Below are 16903 nucleotides of genomic sequence, written 5' to 3'. Positions count from 1 at the left end.
GGTCCCCATAGGCCCAGGCCCAGTGCAAGCACTCGAGACCTATTGGCATAATTTTCTGTTCTCGCTAAAATGCTGTGTTCACCTCCCCCAGTCCCAATCATCGGGACGTTGTTCTCAACATCTAGAAGTATGCCTATTTGTGTTTCGTGAGTCTGGCAAAATTTCATTCCATAAATGCTTCCGTGGTTCAGACACCGCTTTGAAGAAGCTCTTTTTTGCCCGGCCTGTTGAGAGCCCTCATGACTTGGGTTTTCCTCGGAAATTAGACTCCTCAAAGCCAAAACACACAGACGATTGTTGGGCTTGGAGAATTTGGTTCATTTGCTCTTTAGTAAGGCTGCGTGGCTTTCCTCCAAGACCGCAGGTTCTGTGACCGCCATTGCGGGCAGCACTGATGGCCATCTACGTGATGGGTTGCTAGGGAGGCAGGTGAGAAACCATGGGCAGAGAGATGTTGCTCTCTTCCCACTGCTGGAAGGACAACCATAAACTCAACGTTGGCCAAGTTTACACCTGCAACCTGGACCTCTCATTTCTGCTCCAGGCCTGTTTATGCCTAAACCAAATCTTCAGGCTAACAGAAGGTAACCACGCTGTCCTGAGCTGTAGAGTTGCCCTGTAAATGAAGGGCTTAATTTTGTTAGATAGCAGCTCCCAGCCACAAAGAGAAGAAAAGAGCTCCTCAGTGAAGACTCATGGGATAATTACACATACAATAAGCAAAACAGCTCCTTGAATTTGATGAAACCATGTTGTACCTCCCCTTATGTTGCTAGTTAAAGTGTTGATTGCTAAAACACTGTGAAAACAAATACACAAACCCTTTGACGTAGGAATTCCACTTCCAGGGCTTTATTCCACAGATATATTTATAAATGTGTGAGTTAGCACGTGTGAAATTTACTGAACATTATTTGTGCTGGCAAAAAGTTGGAAACAACGTGGGAGGGTAAACTGGTGAAGCCACTCTGGGAAACAGTGCGGAGATTTTTCAAAAAAAAATTTTTTTTAAAGGTTTTGCCATTGGCAAGAACATAGATGGATCTTGAGGGCATTGTACTAAGTGAAATAAGCCAGGGAAAGACAAATACTATATGATCTCACTTATCTGTAGAATCTAAAACAGAACAAAAATTGAGTTCACAGATACGGAGAACAGATTGGCGGTTGCCAGAGGTGGTGAGTGGGAATGGGCAAAATGGGTGAAGGGGGTCAATAGATACAAACTTCCAATTATAAAATAAGGAAGTCATGGGGATGTAACATATAGCATGGCGATTATAGTTAGTAATACTCTTGCATATTTGAAAGTTGCTGAGAGAGTAGATCTCAAAAGTTCTCATCATAAAAAAATCTATAACTATGTATGGTGACAGGTTAACTAGGCTTATTGGGTGATCATTTTGCATATTGAATCATTATGTTTTATGCCTGAGGCAAATATAATTTTATATGTCAGTTATACCTCAATAAAAAAAATTGGAAATAACAAAAATATGTAAAAGAGATTAGTTAAGAAAATGCGCATCTATACAGTAGAATATATACACAGCCATAAAAAAAGACTGAAGGAATTCTTATATACTTACGAGGTGAAAAGAGCAAAATACAGATCACCTGAATGGCTAAACAGATTGTGGTATATCCATGTAATGTAATACTCCCTTGAAAAAAAGGAATGACTATTGGTACACACTACAGTATAGATGAATATCAAATATTATGTTCCCATCTGTGTACAGTATTGAGGGAAAGAATATATACATATATTTGCATGTATACTGTATATACGCAGAAATATGCACAAAAAACTATTATGTGGGTTGTCTATGGGGAGGGAACTTGCATGACTGGCAGACAGAAATAGGAAGGGGACATGTTGTAATGTTCTTTTTTATACTTTTTATATTTAAAAATACAAAAAAATATTACATACTGAAAATAAAAATATAATAGTTTATAACCATATATAACATATTATATATATCATGTATATAACGTATATAACATATTATATATAATTTTTCTCTCTATTCCTTTTTGGTTTGTAACTAGTTTTTTAAAATCCATTTATTCAGCCTATGTGTGTGAACATAAAGAAGATGTTTAATACTATTCCATTTGCAAAAATAAACAAATACTTAGAAAGCTAGTATGTTTTTGTTGAGTTCCAGTTTAATTCTACTGTGGCGTCAGACCTCCTGCTCTATATGATTTCTGAACTTTGAAATTTGTTAACAGTTGCTTTGTGGTGGTCCAGTATATTGTCACTTTTGGTAAATGGCACAAGAAGAATATATACTGTGTCATTAGGTGTAGATTTTCTATATAAGTCAGTTAGATCAAGTTGTTTATCATGTTCAAATCCTGTCTATCTCTGATTTCTTAATCTACGTGTACTACCACTTACTAAAAGAGGTACGCTAAAATCTTTCACCGTAATTGTGAATTTGATATTTCTCCTCTTCTGCAGTTCTTGCTTTATATGTTTTGAGCCCTTATTACTTGGTGCATACACATTGCTGTATCTTTCTGAAGAATTGACCTTTGATCATTTAGGAAATGTCCTTTCTATCTTTTGTCATACTTCTTGCTTTAAAGTCCTTTTTGCCAGGGGCATCTGGGTGGCTCAGTTGTTTAAGTGTCCTACTCTTGATTTTGGCTCAGGTCATGAACTCACAGTTAGTGAGATCAAGCCCCAGGTGGGGCTCTGAGCTGACAGCACATAGCCTGCTTGGGATTCTATCTTTCCCTCTCTCTCTGCCCCTCCTCTGCTCATGCTCTCTGTCTGTCTGCCTCTCTTTCAAAAATAAATAAACATTAAAAAAATCAAAATAAATAAGTCCTTTTTGCCTAGTATTACTATGGCTATACCAGCCTTTGTTTGGCTGTTTTTTGCCTAATTTTTTGCCACCACTTTGTAAGCAGTTTACCTAGGCATTTACCCAGGACAAATAAAAGGATATGTCCATATAAAGGCTTGCACATGACTGTTAATAACAGCTTTACTTGTAATAGCCCCAAACTGGAAATAACTCAGATGTCCATTAACAGGTGAATGGATAAGCAAATGGTGTATATCCATGCAACGGAATATTCTTCTATGATAAAAGGAAATGAACTATTGATACATGCTACAACATGGACAGATCTCAAAATAATTGTGCTGGTGAAAGAAGCCAGAAAAAAAAAGAGATATGTTGTACAATTACATTTATATAAAGTTCTAGAAAATGCAAACTGATCTACAATGACAGAAAACAAAATAGTGGTTCCCAGGGGAGAAGGGTCGGGGGAAGGGGGAGATAAGAAGGGGCAGGAGAGAGCTCTTTGACTACAGTGATGGTTTCATCAGTGTACATATACATGTATCAAACTTTTAAACTGTCTACTTTAAATATGTCCAGTATATTGCATGTCAATTATACCTCAATAAAGCTGTTAAAAAAAGTAAAGTATGTAAGTATGTCTGTCGTAAGCAGCATGTAGTTTTTTATGTAATCTGATGACCTCTGTCTTATCATCGGTGAATTTATTCTAATTATATTTAATGTAACCACTGATGGATTTGAGTTTGTTTTTTCCTTGACCCCTTTCCTTCCTAAGACTCATAACTTATCTTGAACGGGATCATAACAAACAATTCCGCCTATCTCCCGAAGTCATTTTGGGGAATGAGATTATTATATATCAAAGTCTCAGTAAGTTACCAATCCTTACAGTTTTCAGTTTCTTTCCTGGTTTTTCAGAAATGAGCAAGATGAATCCTAGGTAAAATTGTAAAGTGGATGACTCTTTTCAACGGAAAGATCTATACTTGGGCAAATTGCCTGGCATTTTTTTTTTCAAATCTTTTGACAGCCTTCACTCATTTCTCCCATCCCTCTTGGCAAGCACTAATTTGTTCTCGGTATATGATCGTGTTTCTGGTTTTGTTGTAGCTTCCACATATAAGAGATACCATATAGTATTTGTCTTTCCCTGTCAGACTTAATTCACTTAGTATAATGCCCTCGAGGTCCATACATGTTGTTGCAAAAGGCAAAGTTTCATTCTTTTTTATGGCTGAATAATACTCCATTGTACATGTATATACAATTTCTTTATCCATTCATCCCTTGATGGACACTTAGATTAGTTTCCTGTCTTGGCTATTGTAAATAATGCTGCAGTGAACATGAGGATGCCTATATCTTTTTGAGTTAGTGTTTTTGTTTTCTTTGTATAAATACCCAGAAGTGGAATTGCTAGATCATATGGTAGTTTTATTTTTAAATTTTTTGAGGAACCTCTATACTAATTTCCATAGTGGCCGCACCCGTTTACATTCCCACCAACAGTACACAAGGGTTCCTTTTTCTCCGTATCCTCACCAACGCTTATTATTTCTTGCCTTTTGACAACAGCCATTCTGACAAGTGTGAGGTGATAGCTCCTTATGGTTTTGATACGCGTTTCCCTGATGCTTAATGATGTTGAATATTTTTTTATGTACCTATTAGCCGTCTGTATATCTTCTTTGGAAAAATGCCTGTTCGGGTCTTCTGCCCATTTTTAAATCAGATTGGGTTTTGTTGTTGTTGTTGTTGTTTGTTTTGTTTTTTGCTGTTGAGTTATATGAATTTTTTATATATTCGAAAATAGCCCCTTACCAGATATATGATTTGCAAATATTTTCTTTTATTCAGTAGATTGCCCTTTCATTTTCTTGATGGTTTCCTTCACTGTGCAGAAGCTTTTTTATTTTAATGTAGTCCCACTTATTTATTTTTGCTTGCATTGCTTTGCATTTGGTGTTAGATTAAAAAAAAAAAAAAATCATTGCCAAGTGCTGCCTGCGTGGCCCAATCAGTTAAGTGTCTGACTTTGGCTCAGGTCATGATCTGAGGTTTATGAAGTTGAGCCACACATCAGGTTGTGTGCTGACAGCTCAGAGCCTGGAGCCCGCTTCGGATTCAGTGTCTCCCTCTCTCTCTGCTCCTCTCCTGCTCACGCTCTGTCTCTCTCTCTCTTTCAAAAAATAAATAAACATTAAAATTTGTAAAACCCTTGCCAAGACCTATGTCAGGGAGCTACTGCCTATATTTTCTTCTAAAAGTTTTATGTTTTCAGGTCTTTATTTGAGTTTAAATGTATATTTCTGCTGGGGTTTTTTTTTCTATTTTTCAACTTGTCTCTTGTTTCTAGAGAGATCACAACAATACATGCTTAATAGAATTCTAATATTAATTAGTACTTTTACCATTTCGCAGACAATGCAGGAACTTAAGAACACGTGAAGTCCATTTACCCCTCCCACCTTTTCTATGCTATGCATATTTTATTTTTTAACTTTTTAAAGATTTTTATTTATTAATTTTTTTCAGTGCAGGTTTTTTTTTAATGTTTACTTATTTTTGAGAGAGAGAGAGAGAGCATGAGTGGGAGAGGGGCAGAGAGAGAGGGGGACAGAAGATCTGAAGCAGCCTCTGTGCTGCAGTAGAGAGCCTGATGTGGGGCTCGAACTCCTGAACCGTGAGACCATGGCCTGAGCCAAAGTCAGATGCTTAACCAACGGAGCTTCCCAGGTGCCCCAAAAGTTTTTATCTTTCTAAAGCAATCTCTACACCCAACACGAGGCTTGAACTCAGCCCCAAGATGAAGAGTCCCACGAGCCACCAACGGAGCCAGACAGGCTCCCCAATGCTATGTATATTTTAAGTACCCATTATTAGCATTATTACAATTGTTTTGTACTGTCACTGTCACTCACATATTGACCCTTTTGATGCACTTCATTGCTTTGAGCACTGCTGTGACTCCGCCCGGGGTTGATTTCCTTCTGTCTGAAGGGCTCTCTTTACTATTTCTTTTAGTATAGCTCTGCTGGTAATAAGTTCTCTCAGTTTTTGTTTATCTGGTGAAGTCTTTATTTACCCTTTATTAGTGAAGGATATTTTCACTGGGTAGAAAATTCCAGACTGGTAGTTGTTTTCTTCTAGCACTTTAAAGATGTCATCCCGTTGCCTTCCGGATTTCACTTTTTCGGTTGAGAAGTCAATTATCAGCCCTCTGATTACACTTTGGAGGTAATATCTTTTCCCCAGATTTTTTCCAGAACCTTAAAATCTCTCCTTGCTTTCCAGCAGTGTTTACCATGGCGTGGCTAGGTTTGATTTTTCTCTGTGTCAATTCCGATGGGATTTTGTAGAGCTTTATGAATCTGTGTGATGCTTTTGTCGATATATTTCTTTGAATATTACTTCTCCTGTTTTGTCTTGCCTCCTCTTTGGGGACTTAAGCTTACATATGTTAGATCTCTTTCTTTAGGTGTCAGCACATTTCTTTTTTGGAGAAACTTTTTTTTTTTTAAACAGGTACACACAAAAATTACTCAGTACTTACAAGTATTCTTAGGTGATTGTAATGCCTCATCAGTAGTGATTATGTCAGGAGAGAAACTCACTTATATGATGTGTATATGATGATATCTAAAGGCTGGACAAAAGTCATGCTTTAGAGAGACCCTGAAGACATTGGCTAACTCTTCTCTAGGCTTGCTGGGGAAACCCTCAAACGCTTCGGTCATCTAATAACTATTCTTCTGCATTCAGAGGAATTTTCCACAGGAAAGGAATTTGGGACGCCCCTGTGAGGAAGAAACAAGTTCCACAGCTCATCACTGAGTGGCAAACTTCTCTTTGTAGTCGTGTTTCCACCTGTTGAATCATCTTTATAAATGTTGTACGTTTATGGCATGTCTGTTGACGGGAAGAGATGGAAAATATGAGAAACTCTGAAACTTGAAACATCCATTTTGAAGCCTCAGGCTGACACACTTCTGAGGAATTCACTTCAGATTTCGTTGCTCAAAACATGTATGTGTGTGTAAGGATGGATATATATATATATATATATATATATATATGTATACACACACACACATATAGTATTGCATACATAATATACGTAGAACATTTGCTACAGAAACTCATTTTGTAGCCTTCTAAATTTATTTTTTTTAAGTTTATTTATTTTTTGAGAGACAGGGGGACAGAGGATCTGAAGGAGGCTGACAGCAGAGAGCCCGATGTGGGGCTCAAGTTCATGAGCCTGAGCTGAAGACAGATGTGTAACTGACTGAACCGCCCAGGTGCCCCGTAGCCTTTTTAAATTTAAAGGTGCACTCCGAGGGCACTTGGCTGTCTCAGTCAGTAGAGCGTGCAACTCCTAATCTCCAGGTCGTGAGTTTGAGCCCCACGTTGGGCATAGAGATTACTTAGAAGCAAAAAAAAAAAAAAAGGTGCACTTCTTTAAAAAAAAGGTGCACTTTACTAAAAGTATCTGAGGATGCATCTCAGGAAAAGCCTTAGATCATTTTTATGTGGTCCCCTCCAGGAACTACGCACTCTCGAGCCTGCTGTGTGTTTTCAGACCTCATCCATGCTCCGCGCAGTGACCCAACCCCGGGTTATTTACTTCAGAGCTAGATTTTCTACATACAACAAGCTTAAAAATCTTTATCATTGTTGTTAAAGTGCACTGCCCTAACCTTTTAATCCAGGAAGTTTGGGAAAGAACATTCTTTCACTGCTCACTTGGTGCAAGTTGTCTCTAGTCTTGAACTGTGGTTATTTTGCAAGGCTTAATAACACCGTGTGCTCCCGGGCCACATCCATGTGTATGCCGCCCACAAATGTCTATAATTAGTATTTGTTACTAGCTGCGTACTTGTATTCGTTGAGTGTCTTGTAAGTTACTAAGTCAGTTATTCTAGTGAGAGTCAATTATGTGTTTGCTTTTCTTTTTTCCCCGCCCCTTTCACTATTGTTTAAAACCTGTCACGTTTAGGAGAATCCCAAGCCCCTTCAAGTACTTGTCGACGTGGTTTTATCTTGAATCAATTTTACAGTTCTTCCAACCATTTTGGCTGCTGGCCATCCCAGCATATAGCGAAAGAATTTTCTTTCAGGGGTGAAAGCCAGCGAGAAGCCTTCCGGGGCTGCACGGTTTCCTCGCACAGCTGCGGGCACAGATCTCGGTGCTGACTGTCCCATTTGCTGATTCTTAAGCAGAGTTGCCAGTTTGAGCTGGAAAGGTGCCCAGGAGATCACATAGCCCAGCCCCTTCATTTCGCATGTAATGAAACTAAGACCCAGCCTGGTTAACTAATATACTGGAACTCAAACAGCTGGCAAACGGCCACATCATTGTGCAGAAATAGGGCAGCCTGATAGTTAAAATACTTGAAGGAGGAGTATGGAAACTTAATGTCTAGATGTCATGAAGTGGCTAAAAAAAAAAAAAAAAATGCTTGAAATGCATTTTGTTCTTTTATATCAGGTCTGCTCCTACTCGTTTTTTTGTCTTTTTCCGAAGTATGTTTCTGAAGTCCTCTTATTCCAGAAGCCTCCTAAGCATTCCCGGGCTGAATCAGTAACTCCCTCCTCTTTGCTCACAAGGCACTGTGCACATTTTTTATTATAATACTCATCCTGTTGTATTATAATTATGTATTCAGTTATCCACGTGTCCTCCTTCCTCCCACCCCCTGGACTGAGCCTCGAGGAGCAGCAACAGTATCATCTTGGACTTTAATCCCTTGGCGGCGAGCCTGGCACTTTTGTGCCGGTGACATTTCACGAATGAATGAATGAACGAACCAATACTCTCTCATAGTCTTGCACTATGAGCGAATCTTCTGCTTTGCTGACATGAAAACCACCTGGAGTTGCTGGCTAAACCTGCAGTTTTCCAGGCCACACTGTGCGAGATGCTGTGTTAGGACCAGGGGGGTAGGATCTAGGAATCTGCATTTTATGAAGCAGCTGATACATTTGATGCAAATGGTCCATGGACCACACTTGGCAAGCCCTTCTCCGTTTAGTTCCACTGGGACTTAGTCCAAACTGTGCGTATCGCAATTATCTGTTCATCTGAATTAAAACAGAGCTTTGAGGAGCGCCTGGGTGGCTCATTCGGTTAGGTGTCAGACTTCGGCTCAGGTTATGATCTTGCTGTTCATGAGTTCGAGCCCCGCGTCAGGCTCTGTGCTGAAAGCTAAGAGCCTAGAGCCTGCTTCAGATTCTGCGTCTCCCTCTGTCTCTGCCCCTTCCCCGCTTGCGCTCTGTCTCACTCTCTCTAAAATCAACAAACATTAAAAAAATTAAAAACAAAAATAGAGCTTTGCTACCCATCCACCTCTACCATTCTGACCCCCGAGCAGGGGTACCAACCTTTTAAACAAACCCCAAGGCTCCCTCCCAGTAAAATTTGTAGAAATAAAGAAAATAATATTTTAAAGCATTTTGAATTATTAGAAGAACAGTGTCTTAGCTCATCAAGGAAATATTATCCTGCTATAAATCTAGGATCAGAAAAGTTGTTTTCGACATGTTGAGTTTGGCCTGAGACTCAAATACAGAGGAAATAAAACCCACACACAGTCAGTACTGTATGGACACCACGCCTGTGTGATCCCTTGCCCGGGCTGAGTTCTCTTCCCTGTGTAGGCAGGCTTCCCCCTCCCTAGGATCAGTGGGAGATAAAGCCTGTTGATTTTGACACTGGGATCCTAGGTGCTTTTTTGAGAATGAAGTTCCGTATCACTAACTTAAGAGCTGAAATTTACATAATTTTTTAAATTCCCAAGTAGTGTTTCTGTGCCTGCAGGCTACTTTATAGGTACACAATTTTTTTTTTTTTAACATGATGACCATAAGCAGCTTTACATCAGAAAGGGCTGAATGTGATAGATACTAAGCTAGCTTTATATAACTACCAAAAGGATTTCAGATCCTTGTAGTATATTTACACGTATATTGTTAGTTATTTGTATTCAGTTCCTCATATTACGTTTCACTTGTAACTTATTTGGTATGCATCTTTTTTAAAGTTCACTTATTTATTGAGAGAGAGAGCACTAGCAGGGGAGGGGCAGAGAGAGAGAGGGAGAGAGAGAGAGAATCCCAGGCAGGCTCCGCACTGTCCACATAGAGTCTGATGCGGGACTCTGACTCAAGAACTGTGAGATCGTGACCTGAGCCAAAATCAAGACTTGGATGCTTGACTGACTGAGCCACCCAGATGCCCCTGGTGTACACCTTTCTATGGCTGAGTCCAGTTCATATTTTTACTTTAAGTGGTAAAATCGTCTTTCACCTATTTGCTGTTACGTACTCGGTGCTCTCCCTTGTGCTGGGTGCTTTGGTTATTTTCAGTTATTTGCTGCCATATACAGAGATCTTCTACTCACTCCTGCTCAAATGATATGTTTGTTTGTATGAATTCCACGGGCTATATGCTCCGAAGTGAAACGATTAGATTAAAAGGTAACGACAGTTTTATAGTTCTTGTTGTGTATTACGGTATTGCTTTCCAGAGACACTGGGCTAATATACAGCCCTGTGGGGTTCCAGAGGGGTGTGGGGCATGCCGATTCCACTACAGTTTGACCACCGTGTGATCTTGTCATTCTAGCTTATTTTTGCTGGTGTAATGTGTGTATAGGGCCTCTCCAGGGAGATTTAATTTTGAAGTTCTTTGAATGATGGACGTTCGTTTCCCTGTGGGATGATTCGCTCTTTTCATTTTAAGGACAGACAATTCATCTCCGTAGTTGACGGTTTTGAAGAGACAGGTTTAATTGCATTCTGTAGAATCGATCCTGTAAGGACAAGAAATAGGACCCGTGTTAGGGGCTGGGTGAGGCACGACTTGTCAGAAGAAGGTCAGTCTTAGATCACCGAATTAGGAAACCGATGCGGAAGATTGCAACAGAGGCACCCGCTGACCCTGTTTAAGAAGGTTTGAAGAGCAGGAACATTCTGATTTCATGCTGAAAAAAATACTGGGGCGTTGGCATAGGATGACAGATTTTGCTTCAAAATGAAAGCAGGAATCTGTCCCTGCTTCCGTTCTTGGATTCCCTCAAAATACCACTCCTTTCCTGAAACTTTTCGGGTATTCATTCCCATGTCAAATAGACCCCTCTGGTCTCTGGCTTGAGAATGACCATGAAACGAAACCGTGTTACTTGAGAGGTCTTGCGGGGAGGATGTGGAGATAGAAGTCTCAGGGGCAGGCAGTCATGTCTGTCAGAAGGCATCCAGGTCACAGCGAAGGGCCTTTGCTTGGTTGTCTCGTCCCTCTGTGTGGTCGGTCCCCTAAGTAAGCAGATAAGTGATTGCCCTGCCGGTGTGGGTTTCTGGGGTGCCAAACGCAAGATACAGTGTTGTTCATGCAAGGTGGGCTTTTTGACTTGGTCAGTGGTCGAATCTGTTGGTTTTTAAAACTTGGTGATTGTTCAGCTTATAATGAAAATCAGCCCTGGGGTGCCTGGGTGGCTCAGTGGTTAAGCGTCCAAATCTTGGTTTGGGCTCACGTCACGATCTCGCTGTTTTGTAGGTTCGAGCCCCACATCGGACTCTCTGCTGACAGTTCAGAGCCTGGAGCCTGCTTCCGATTCTGTGTCTCCCGCTCTCTCTTCCCTTCCCCTACTTGTGCTCTGTCTCTTGCTCTCCCAAAAATAAATAAACGTTAAAAAAATTTGGTCACCTTTGCCTTCACTCTTGTGTCTTTAGAATACTTACACACCTTTCTATCTGTATCCATATCTGTTTCAGCTTTATTTGGAAATAATTCCCATACCACACAGCTCACCTATGTAACATGCACAATTCAGTAATTCTCAAGATATTCACAGAGTTGTGTATCCATCGCTGCAATCAAGGTGAAGACATTTTCATCACCCCAAAAAGAAATCCCGTTCCCCTTAGCTGTCACTCTCCATTTGCCTCCGGCGCGCCCTGACCCTAGGCAGTCACTCTTCTACTTTCTGTCTCTTGAGATTTCCTTGTTGTGGAAATTTCATATAAGGAATAATATGTGGGTCTTTGGGTTTGGTTTATTTCACTTAGCATGATATTTTCAGTGTGCATCCATATTGTCATATGTATCAGTACTTCCTTCCTTTTTTTGTTGCTAAATAATACTCCATTGTGTGATAGACCACATTTCCTTTACCCAGGTGCTAGCCATTTTGGGTTGTTTCCACTTTTCTGAATAAAACTTATGAATATGTGAATAATTATGCTTATACTTATGAATAACACTGCTGTGAACATTCATGCATAAATTTTGGTGTGACCGTATGTTTTCATTTCCCTCAGATATATACCCAGGAGCGAAATTGCTGGGGGTATATGTGGGAACACCATGTTTAACTTTTTAAAAAAATTATTTCATGTTTATTTATTTTGAGAGAGAGAGAGAGAGAACGAGCAGGGGAGGGGCAGAGAAAGAGGGAGAGAGAGAATCCCAAGCAGGCTCTGCACTGTCAGCCCCAACCTAAGGCTCAATCTCACCAACTGCGAGATCATGACCTGAACCAAAATCAAGAGCTGGGCGCTCAATGAACTGAGCCCCCGCAAGCGCCCCCACGATGTTAAACTTCTGAAGAAACTGCCAGACTATTTTCCAAAGCACTCGTACCATTTTCCATTCCCCCCAGTAATGTGTGATGTTCCAATTTCTCTGTATCCTCACCGATGCTTTTCGTTGCCCATCTTTTGTGACACAGCCAGCCTAGTGATCGTGAAGGGGCAGCTCGTGTGGTTTTGATTTGCATTTCCCCAGTGGTTAATAGAATACTTCTCATCCTAGTATTTTCCTACACTTACAAAATTAAATAAGGAAAATTAGGAATGCAGTTAGTATGGACTACTTTCACATCCCGGGGGGGGGGGGTCTCACCCATCACTGTATCATCATGTGAGGGGCTGCCCCTGACACAGAGGCGCTCCAGCCATTTTTTTCCCATCCTCGTATCCATTCATTGTTCAGAATCCTGGGAAGGAGAGATCGTTGTCCGGAGTTGGCTTATGTGCCCACCCCTTGGCTTTGCAGTTACGCCTAGGCAGTGTCCAGCAAGAGGGCCTGAATCCTGGAAGGACATCGGGGTGCTCTCAGATGGGGAGAGTGGAGGCCGCACGTGGGACCAGAGCAGGCTTTCTGCCTGTGTAGATGTACCACATTGCCACATCTGGGAGCCAAGCAGACCGTGTCAGAAACCTTATCCTGGAGGGTAATTAATAATTGTGCCTTAGCACACATCATAATGGAGAAAATATGATAAGCTTCACTTATAATATTAAAATATTATATTTTAAAATTATCATTTAAAAAATGTATCTAGCCTTTTGTTGCATACCCAGCCTGTTTCCAATGTATGATCCCGCCTGATCCTCAGGAAATGTCTGTTCGCTTCTAGTGGTCTCCCTGTGGTTTAAATACGCTTTTGTGAACGAGCCTAAGAATCCACCCACAGAGGAGACTGAGAAATGTGAAATGAGAAAATGTGTTCTGAGCCCCAAACAAGTGACCAACACTTGTGTGCCTCAAAGTCAATCCGCCTGTAAGCTTGGGTTTCCCTGGTGAACAGAGCTCATGCCGGTAGGTGTGAGTTAACAATGGGGAACCGCTTTCGTGTGCCTGGTTTCCAGCTCCCAGCGGTGCCGGCTGAGGGCACGCCAGTGTTTCGATGTGGGGGGAGTCAAAGGATCCCTCCACCAGGAGCAGTCGGGGAAAAAGTCAGTCCTTGCAATTCCAGGTGGCATCTAATGTGCCTGGAATTCTCTGGAGTGTTCTATTATAGCAGGCAGCCAACCAAAGGGTTCACTGTTTCAAAAGAGAAGGGCTGGGGGCGCCTGGGTGGCTCAGTCGGTGAAGCATCCAACTTCAGCTCCGGTCGTGATCTCGTGGTTCGTGAGTTCGAGCCCCGCGTCAGGCTCTGTGCTGACAGCTCAGAACCCGGAGCCTGCTTCGGATTCTGTGTCTCCCTCTCTGTCTCACCACCTCACCTCCACTCGCGCCTCACCTCCACTCTTTCCCTCTCTTAAAAATAAACAGGAAAAAAAGAACGGCTGGATCCGAATGGGAGCATGGGATTTAAAGTACCGTAGCTGAGACCAGACGTCCTCGTGCAGACATGAGGCCCTGAATGGCCTGGGAAGAAGGACTCAAGTGCCCCGGGCCTTTCCTTGAACCTCAGATTCTTCCTCCGCTTCATGTTCTCGCCTTTCCCCTAACAGGCAGCCGCTACGGTTGTAGGTAGCCTGGCCTTTGTGAACTTTTCAAGGGTATATACCATTAGACAAAAGCCACAACGTCCATGCATAGGCCACTGAGGACGCGTCCATCAGTTCTGCCCATCACCCCGCCAAGGCCTGGGTTTTATAGCCTGGTACCAAAGACCGTATCTGTAATTGTGACGATTTGTTCAAAACGACCGCTTCATCGAGACGTTTGTATTTTACCCAAGGTATTCTTCGGCGGAGATCAGGAAGCAGTTTACTCTCCCCCCAAACCTGGGCCAGTACCATCGACAGAGCATAAGTACCTCCGGCTTCCCCTCTCTGCAACTAGTAAGTATGAGTTACGGCCTTGCGGGGAGAATGGTCAAGTGAAGAAATCACAGCGTGTGCTCGCTGTTGCTTCCGGCTTTTCCTTTGCTCGTCCACTGCCCCCTTGCCCCCTCCAACCGCCAGTTCCTAACTCACTGCCTGCTTCTCGACATCACTTTCCTTCTCCCCTTCCTTCATCGCGAGCATAGAGCGCAGGGTGGACCCTCAGGGACTGTGGTTCTGAAGCTTCAGGCTTTAGTGGGCAAACAGGCTCCTCGATTTCACCCACATTATGATCCACGTTTTGGGGAGGGGGGTACCTTGCCGCCACTCGTGACACGCTTTTATTAGGAAAACGCGTTCCCAAATCTGAAAAGCCAGGTTAGGAACCTTCAGTTTTAAAAAAATTGTTTTCTTGGAAGTGTAATTTGCATATAATAAACGCACTCATGTTTAGGTGTTCAGTTTGATGAATTTTTGGGTGCCGGTTTCTAGTCGTTGAACCTCTGCTCAGTCAAGATACAGAGCGGTCTCTTTGCCCTAAGATTCCCATCATGCCGCCTTGCAGCGCATCTCTCCTCTTCCGGCTCCCAGCTCAAGGCAGCCACCGATCTGTTTCTGTCCCAGTTGGGCCCTGCCTGGAACTTCACGTAATTGGAAATCACGGTACAGACCTTCATTTGTGAAACAACACTTCCCCTTTTAAGTCGAAGGTTGCCTATATTTTTATATTAACACCAAACGCTGAGTGTGTGTGTGTCTTCTGCGTTACATTATTTGACGCAGAGAATGCCTGACATGTGTCAAGGGGGATGAACCTGACTTAACTGAGATGGTTTGTAAAACCAGAAGTGAGTCCTCACTTCCTTGGTGAGAGGCTGCGAGCCCTCACTGTGCTCACTTCCTCTCACACACAGCAGAGAGGCACTTTTCTTGCTTGTTCTAGCGGTTATCTTGAGTAGGTTAGGTTATTATTTCTTTCTTTTTTTTTTTTTTTGGTTTTGTTTCTCACTTATTACTTCAAAACCACTTCTGCTCTTCGAAGTTTTGTAACCTTCCACTTGGTTTCCTGTGGCCGCCATCTTGCCTCCTGTAACAATTCACACGCTGTTTAACCGTGTATCTTTCAAAGGTATGTTTACGGGAGTGATGTGTGCTTCTGTCAGTCGGATAATGTGTGTGTTGTGTCACTGATGAAACAGTAATAGTAAAAAACGTATAGCCCCCTTTACTGCAAGAGGTAACTTGTGATGACATTTCTTCACAAAAATCTATGACTTCCGTGGTTTGCTCGACTGCCCGTTTTGTTTGTACTGTTCCTGTTTCCAAATTGCAGATTACAGTAAAAACACGTTAAGTGCATAATAGCCATGCTTTTGGGTATACTAGATAACCTTTAGACCAAGAAATACTAGATATGTTTGTTGTTGTTGTTTAATCTGGTGCTAATATATATTTCAGTGAAAAAAAATTTTTTCTTTTAAATTTCTGACTCAAATTGTATTCTAAACTGTGCAAAATTCAGTTTAAAAGTAACCAGATAGGCAGCTCTTTCTGTCCACGGGTCCTGTCTCTGTGTTTTAATAAGGATACCTTTATTTTCACTTAAAAAAAAAATACTTACATTTTAAACGAGGTAGGGAGGTGGGGTTTGGTGGCTTGCTTGTTTATAAATTATGACTGCAGCTTTCTGCAGTTGATGTCTTGAGAAACAGCGTGGACCTCACAATTAAGAGGCTTTAAGGAAGTTTAGCTAGCAAGCTTTAACCCCTTCTCTACATGCCAGCTTTGACTTTTATGCTGCAGCCTTAAATTTCTTTCTTTTTTTTTTTTCTATTTAAAGACACAAAGGGAAAAGAAATTGCTTACTGAGTGCAGGGTGCTCTTTTGGTAGTTATGCGTCCTCATCAGTAAGTTTTGTCAAAAGTGAATTTTGATGAATCTCTTCATTAGCTCGGTGATCAAGTTACCACGTGGCTTAACTACCCATTTTCTAACAGGGGGTATCAAAGACATGGCAAAAGTAAGCAAAAATGTTAACTACACGAGAATCAGGTGTTCCTACCGGTCATAATTTATTCCTGGTTCTATTTGCGAATGAATAGCCCTTAAATATATTTCTCTTAGCATTCCAGGATAGCTTCTGATGATCTCTTGCCAGATCTCTACTCCATTTTCAGGACACCATGCCGTCCCTGTTCCTTCTTGTCACCTGCAGGGGAAGCAGGGGGCACAATGGAGCCAAGAGGCCTGATGTTGATTCCCCCTTTTTTTATTTTGAGTGAGAGAGAGTTAGTGAGAGCAGGAGAGAGGCAGAGAGAAAGAGAATCCCAGGCAGGCTCCACGCCGGCAGCACAGAGCCTGATGCGGGGTTCAAACTCATGAACCGTGAGATCATGACCTGAGCCGAAACCAAGAGTCAGCCGCTTAACCAACTGTGCCGCCCAGGTGGCCCCAATTCCCACCCCACTTAAAAAAAAAAATCCACAGCCTGATTAGGAAACCACCCTAGTGTTTCCCTG

General features: G+C 41.8%; 1 protein-coding gene across 5 annotated transcripts in view; it reads left to right on the top strand.

The window, feature by feature from the left end:
- The window catches only part of DOCK8 (dedicator of cytokinesis 8), a 232989-nt gene that overhangs the window by 36290 nt on the left and 179796 nt on the right, over positions 1-16903 (top strand). For 4 of the 5 annotated variants that reach the window (XM_047101620.1, XR_006966110.1, XM_047101599.1 and 1 more), the window contains one exon: positions 14300-14402. In XM_047101620.1, the coding sequence (XP_046957576.1) occupies positions 14300-14402 (103 nt within the window). Of the gene's footprint in view, positions 1-14299; positions 14403-14422; positions 15514-16903 lie in introns of those variants that run through there. The other variant, XM_047101627.1, reaches the window with a different exon arrangement.

The sequence above is a fragment of the Lynx rufus genome, unplaced genomic scaffold (genome assembly GCF_022079265.1).
Source record: "Lynx rufus isolate CCGP_SWC_20201006 ecotype Redwood Valley unplaced genomic scaffold, mLynRuf1.p SCAF_10, whole genome shotgun sequence".
Taxonomy (NCBI): Eukaryota; Metazoa; Chordata; class Mammalia; order Carnivora; family Felidae; genus Lynx; species Lynx rufus.
The sequence above is the reverse complement of the archived record's forward strand: the minus strand, read 5'-3'. Positions and strand labels throughout refer to the sequence as shown.